The sequence below is a fragment of the Hordeum vulgare genome, chromosome 4H (assembly GCF_904849725.1).
Source record: "Hordeum vulgare subsp. vulgare chromosome 4H, MorexV3_pseudomolecules_assembly, whole genome shotgun sequence".
Classification (NCBI taxonomy): domain Eukaryota; kingdom Viridiplantae; phylum Streptophyta; class Magnoliopsida; order Poales; family Poaceae; genus Hordeum; species Hordeum vulgare.
The window spans coordinates 13,479,087-13,486,327 of record NC_058521.1 but is presented as its reverse complement, the minus strand read 5'-3'; the positions used below and the strand labels follow the sequence as shown (position 1 = coordinate 13,486,327).

At 42.6% G+C, this 7,241-nt stretch overlaps 1 protein-coding gene across 1 annotated transcript; it reads right to left on the bottom strand.

The window, feature by feature from the left end:
• Nucleotides 1–636: 636 nt before the first annotated feature.
• LOC123447331 (phosphatidylinositol 4-phosphate 5-kinase 1-like) lies at nucleotides 637–7,037 on the bottom strand. The gene is made up of 10 exons (XM_045123923.1): nucleotides 6,837–7,037; nucleotides 5,961–6,057; nucleotides 4,679–5,725; nucleotides 3,743–3,910; nucleotides 2,831–2,996; nucleotides 2,516–2,626; nucleotides 2,243–2,430; nucleotides 1,662–1,816; nucleotides 1,294–1,459; nucleotides 637–1,094 (listed from the first exon to the last, which is right to left on the bottom strand). The coding sequence occupies exons 2-10, from the start codon at nucleotides 5,996–5,998 to the stop codon at nucleotides 836–838; spliced, it is 2,298 nt and encodes a 765-aa protein (XP_044979858.1). The 5' UTR covers nucleotides 5,999–6,057; nucleotides 6,837–7,037; the 3' UTR covers nucleotides 637–835.
• Nucleotides 7,038–7,241: the final 204 nt, after the last annotated feature.

The following is a 7,241-nucleotide window of genomic DNA, read 5'->3' as shown; positions in this document are numbered from 1 at the left end:
GTGTGGCACTCCGGTCATGGTGGTTTTTGCTGGCAATTCCAGTAATGTGATGGCAAATTCCAATGACACACAGCAAGTTCCTGTCGAAAATAAACTGAAGGACGACAGTTGTCATGCTTGCAATTAAAGTTGTCATCCTTACGTGACTAAACTTTTCATTAAAAACGTTCGGAGTTGTCATGTGCTCATACTTCCTCCAATCTATATTAATTGTCCTTGATTTAATACAGTTATTATACTAAATCAGGAGTACTTAACTTAGTTTGACTGAAAGTCCATCAAATTATTCTCTAGTACTCCCTTCGTCTTTAAATAATTGTTACGAATTTAGTACAGTATTAAGTTAGCCTAAATTTAATACTAAAATAAAGATATTTATTTTGGGACCGATGGAATACTTGATTAGTTCAAAGATGCATGACGATAACGACAATAAAGAAGCAAATAAAGCAAAGAAACCATTCGGCCTTTTCCAACCATGCCCTCACCGACGAGTCACAGTTAGTTCAAAGAAGCAACGGAGATTGCCAGAGAGACGAACACAGCTCACGAGTCACAGTTAGTTCAAAGAAGCAACGGAGTTCGCCGGAGAGACGAACACAGCTCACGCGTACGGCTCCACGGTGGCGCATTCCATAGCCAATTTCTGGTACATGACATACAGAAGGGGAAATAGTCACCGGTACAATAAGTAAGTTTTTTGGAACTGCACAAGAACTACATGTGTTGCCTATTGAGTATTTCTAGTGAATATGTTCATCCTTTACAACAAAAACAACAGCAAGAAAACAAAAATACCCATTACTGCTATGTACTGTTCACGGCCTCTCTAATTTTAGTCTTGCTCAGGGAAAACCCTCTCCAGGAAACTAACGAATCGTTTCGAATACAAGTTCGGATCAACGGATGATATCGAGAGAGGGTCGAACTTGAGAGATTTGACCGCATGCTCCACCCTCTTGGACGCGTTGTACTCCTGCAGTATGTCTATGATGCCAAGGTAGAGCACCACGTCGTACTCCTCGACCGCGTCCGTGCTTTCCAGCAATTTTCGGGCTCGGGCCGGCATGTTCACCCCTAGCTGCACTCGGAACCTGAATATAGACCGCCCAGGAATCAGAAACACGACTTATCTTGGTTATTACTATAAGGTTAATAATAACCATGCATGACCTTTAATTTTCTGAAAAAGAATAAAACGCTCAACACACTTGAATTCATACAGTTTAGCAACATATATCCCAGTATTGGGCAGAATTGTAGAATATTTTTGACAAAGTTAAGAAAATCTACCTTCCGGTGCCCGGCAGAACAAGATCGACTTCTTCGTAACCACCTTCTGATGCTCTAACCATGCTTCCTCTGATGTGGGAACCGCCTACTGTTGTACCTGGTTCGTGAGCAACTAGAAGAAATCCCTTTGAGGAATTCGCATCCTCACAATGCAGTGGCACGCTACCTGATTAAGGTGAAAGGCAATAGATGGAAGTCAAAACCGGTAGGCAAATGATACAAATTTGATGAAACTAAGAAGCAAAACAGAGTGTACAAGTGTGCAATCTGAGGTATTTGTTTCAACTTCCAATTTAAGAAAGATTCGCCATTTTAGAAGAACATAAGTACTATTCATCTGTACTTGAGGTAGGGTACTGGGTACATACAATCCATTGCAGATGTAATCCCACTGCTTTCGTGTGTATCCTGATGTGACGTGGCAGTCTTCAAGTGATTAGGGGCTCTGAAATGGATTCCCAATAGCATGCTATAGTCAATAATCGATTGGGATTCCAGGAACATGCTATCAAGAGCTATCTGCCTGAAAATCGGTTGACAGAAGTGGTTAGCAGTTCGCACTTATCATCAAATTGTCAATTGTTGAATCATATGTTTATGAATGTTCAACGCTTCATAACCTAAAATGAGATTTCAAGGTTTCATAAGCAATTATTCCATGGTTCCCTATGTTTGAAACTGGTTCCAGAAAAAAGAATACAGCAGAAATGGTGCAGCAATATGTCAAGCTCAACTAGAGAGATGCCATTTCATCATATTTTTACTTCTACAAGAAAACAAGTTCATTTACTTTCTTTGGTTTGTACAAGGACCCACTGGAACAAACTTCTAGCAAGTAAATTTGTAAAATATAAGGGTCGTGAACTCTTAAAGCTACCGCCAAAGAGAAAACAAGAAAACGAACTATAGAAAGATGGAAAATATACAGATCAACAAAGGAACAGCCTACCTGAAAAGCGCTTCCCTCCATGATTTATCGACATGAAATGCATGTGCTAGGTCAAGATCCTTCAATGTTGTGTTCTCATTAATTTTTTGCTTTTTTGTTGACCGGCCCTGTGTAGATCCCTTTAAGTCGTACTTACGGTGAATTCGCAGCTCAGTGCAGAACATATTACCCATCACAACAAAACGGACCTGCAATAGCACCATAGATGGCAATAACTATGGCAAATGCATATGAAATAAACTACAATAGTGCACCAAAAATATGACCATGTACCTTTTTTCCAGCTTTTAGCGTAATCCTGTGCACGCCAAAAAATTTCGTAATGAGAGTATTATCATAAGCTTTGACATGATTGTAATATTTTGGAAGCATCTTCAACAGTATCTGCAGGACGTATTACATCAAACCAATCTGCAGTAGGCATATCTTATCACTCAACAAGGGAGCCAGTTTTTTTTATGGGGTAAAGCTCACTTTTACTTATATTTGAATTACTCTACTAGCATTGTCTTTTGCGCAAGAAACGGAATTCCTGGTTGCAAATATAAACAGGGAAACCATACTCATAAACAATCTAGCGGACCATACCTTCAGCTCACTCTTTCTCAATGTTTTTATAACAAATCGTTCGTCCTGCGAAAGATAGAAAATACTGCCACTTTTCCCAGGTGAAGAAAGCTCCTTTAGACTATCACCCCCACATATGGACATCATGTAATCTGCGGCATCGATATGAAACATTTCCCGGAGATTCCTAGCAAACATAGATTTGCTACTTAGAAAATGACTAGCTTTGGAGAAATGAAAGAAAGCAGAAGACGCTATCAAAGTTCAGGGTTGATGCAATTTTCTCTTCAGTCTGTGTCATCCAGCACTGTCTCAACAAATATTATACAAGCACTATTACCGTTTATACTCTAAATAAATAAAAATAGTTGAATTATAAAACAGTTAGATATGTGCGAACTATTATTCGTGGCACACACTTCAGCATGAGCAGCGCTCTTATGCTGTGAGTCACAGCATAAGACCACCAACGCCAGAAGAGCATTCATAAACCTGGGAATGGTTATTAGAAAACCTGGGAAAAGGAGTCACAGCATGAGCAGCGCTCTTATGCCTGTGACTCCTTCAGAACACCAACAGAACTTCATGAACATTTTTTTAGAAAACTTCATGAATGTTATGACCATGAGTTTCTCACTTCTTTTTGGAACGGCCGGCAACTTATTTGTTTGAAATTTAGTACTATTTTTTGTGCCTATAGAAACAGGGTGTCTAACCATTCTGCTTCTTCATTCAGATGATGAATTATATGTTCAAATTAACTCCTTCACCATTTTCTACATCAGTTGGGGAATGGTGAATCATGGAAAGCACACCCTAATATTCAACTATGGATAAGTGAGCCACAGTTTTAAAATCCAATCAGAGGAAATAATAAGAGTACGGTAGTAATTATAAATTAGTGTACACTTTGCAAATTGGAAAGAGACGTACCGGAAGACCATAGGACAGTAGTCTTTCCAAAAGAAATTGACAGAGCAGTGTGGAGGGGTATACTGCGAGCCTTCACAAGGGAAGTACATTATTATCCGGGCCCTAGGTCCAAAATCATTTGAACGAACTTCACGCAAAGGTACAGGGGTGATTTTACCCACGGTATACCTGAAGAACATTGTTTTCTGGTCAATCAGTAGCTAATGGAACAGCAATAAACGAAATGATGATTTGACTAATGGAACATCTGATAGCTAAAATAACTTGAACAAACAACAAAACAGTGAAATTAAAGAGATGGTTTGATGGTATAGGCATATACTCCCTTTGTACCTAAATAATTGTAGTTGGGGAGAACTAAACTAGTTCTTCCCAAGTACAATTATTTAGGTATGGAGGGAGTACTTAATAGGTGTGGTGTTGGAAAACATGCCAAGAAAATGTGACAGTGACAAGCATCTGTGAACGATTTTTTTTATTACCAAAATGGAAAATACTCATGTATGGAGTTATATACGTTACATTAGTGTAGTACATCTACCTCAAAGATAAATTATTCCTTTACACAACATGGACCATATGGATTTATCTGGAGCCAGTATTGACCACTTTCCTCGAAAGAAGAAACTACTTTTATTGTACTCAAATAAGAAGAACTATAACTACTTGTTCATCCTTTGCCACTGAACCGACTACTGAATGCTGATCTTTCAGTTAGTAATACTGCGCTTGAATTATTAAGTGATTATTACTCTGGTGCCGTAGATCTGCAAGTACCCATTCCTACTTACGTAGATTACTTCATTTAAACGGGGTGCACCAGCCTTAAACATATATACTCATTATGCAGAATAACCAACATAAGGTAGATTCCTGCAGCTAAATTTAGATGACACAAAAAATTGCAGCGATACATTGATGCTATTCAGCTCTCACCTGATGCCGAGTTGCAAATTAAGCATTAGAAAATAGCTCCTGTGTCCCTTGTAAATAGTCTCCATTGGCCCTCTTTCTTGTTTTTGCCAGGTATTTTCCTGTGTTTCACCACTGTCCAACATTCCTGAATGTTTGCCTTTTGGATGCTCGGAAATAAGCACTCCTTGTATATATTCCCGTTCATAGACCAAATCCTTATGAACATCACTGTTCTGTAAACGCTCGTTACTTGACAAGGATTTATTGGGTGGATCTTGTGGCGAGTGATTTCCAGAATCATCAACAAAAATTGGTGTTGTGCCATTTGAAATGCGCCTGGGACGATGAAAAAACCTACGTAGACCCCATTTGTTGCACAGATTTTGCAATAGAAACAACAGTCCAACTTTGACCTTTTCATTACTAGAACTTGAAGCACTTGTACCATCATTATTTGTTGCACACTCAGAAACTTCAAGGTTACAAGGTATTTTACTTCCTGGTTGATAAAATATGCCATGGCCATCCTTGACTCCCCTATCCCACGTACCAATGTAACATGCCCCTGACGCATATTTGCAGTAACCTTTGCCATGAGCCAGCCCATTGAGCCAATTACAGTCAAGAGTATCACCATTTACCCACTGCATTACGCCTCGGCCGTTCATGCTACCTGACTTCCAGCTACCAATGTAGATGTTGCCAGCAGCCCATGTATATTTACCATATCCATCCGGCAAACCCTCGTTCCACAGACCTTCATAACTGTCAGAGTTTGAGTAAACCATTGTCCCCATTCCCTGCTTTTTGTTCATCCTCCAAGAACCTTTGTAAACCGAGCCGTCGACCCCCTTGAAAGTGCCTGTTCCGTCGATGAAACCTCCACGGAAGTCGCCCTCATAGGATGCGCCTGAGGGCCACTGGATCATTCCTCTCCCGGTCATTTTGCTTTTATCCCATTCGCCGTCATAGAGGGATCCATCCGTCCACATATACTTCCCCATCCCGTGAGGCACTAACCCATCGAAGTTGCCCACATAGACGTCTCCATTTGGAAGGGTATCCCCCCTGATTTAGAAAGAAAAGAATAGCCACCAACAAATATTCAGAAGGAAAGAATAATAATACTAGTAGTTCCCAAAAATGAATTGCAGAAATCTAACATTAATGTGCAATTGCAAACTAGGCTCTCATTTAATCATTTAATGCGCTCTTCAGTATCCAGGGAAAGCAGCACTGAAAAAACACTTGCTATTTCTGTGAAAGTAAGGCAGGCCAATATTAGAAATGTGAACTAGCACACCTCTGGGCGCTCCCGTTGTTGGACTCTGCGCCGGCCATCTCAATGTCCACAGACCACAGGAATGGCTCGAAAACCACGCAGAGGCGTTCAAGATGGCCTGAAACAAAGCAAGGCAGAGGAAGCTGTCACGCAATGGCCACTTTGCCTTTGCTTGGAGAAGCAGAGCAAACAAAACAAAAATCCACTCTCATATAGTAGTACTAGTCAAACAAATACAGTAGTACTACCTTCGTCCGGAAATAATTGTCCTAAAGATGAATGTATCTAGGCTTATTTTAATTATAGATACATTTATTATATATATTTTTAGGATAAGTATTTCCGGACGGAGGGAGTAGTATTTTTTTTCCCATAAATACAGTAGTAGTAGTAACACGGAAGAAGAATTGTACTAGTACTACTGCTGGTGCAAACATTCTGATAAGCCTGCGGCAGATACGTCACATCACCTGGGCATCTATCACAGATCGAACCATCAGTAAAGTAAAAAAACAGTAAAGCACAGCGTCAAACATGTTTGACAGCGGTTACTTATGGTGATAATACCTAGGAGTATAAGCAAAGGCTACGAAGAAAGTTAGTACGGTTATCCGTGGACGGGAAAGGAGCCTGGAATCAGAAAAGCGAGCCCGGATTGCAGCAGCCACTCAAATTCGCAGCAAAGCTGAGGAACGCCGCCGCAAAGCAACTAGTAGTAGTGCTCGCCGCAGCCCGCGAAGTTAAAGCAGGACAAGTCGGAACCGGCTGGATTCGAGCTAGAGAGACTGGGCGCGCGCAGCATCGCTTCCCGCCAATCGCAAGCAATTCGCGGTGACGGAGCGAACCAACAGCAGCAGCAGGCCTGGGAGGCAGAGCAAGCAGGAACCGGAGCCGTACCTCAGCTCGCCGGAAGCAGCGGGAAGGAGGAGGGGGACGAGGAGGAGCTCATCGGCAGCGCGCCGCCGGCAGGGGAGACCGCGCGCGCATCCGACTCCGATCCCGATCCCGATCCGCCAGCCGGCCGGCCAACGGGATCACGATCGCGGCGAGCGGGGAGGGAGCCAGGGGCAGCGGCAGGGGGGAAAGGAAAGGGAGAGGTACCGGTACCGGTACCGGAGGGATAGCAGGGGCAGAGAGGGGGAGGGGGGAAGGGGACAGGGGTGGGGCCCGGGACGAGCACCCCACGTTGCGGGTGCGCGGGGGAGCTGGCGCCGACCAATCCCATCCCCCGGCGCGCCCACCCCGGATTTTTTTCTCCCTCCCTCCCTCGCCTGGCCCCCACGCGATAGGACGGGGACTGCT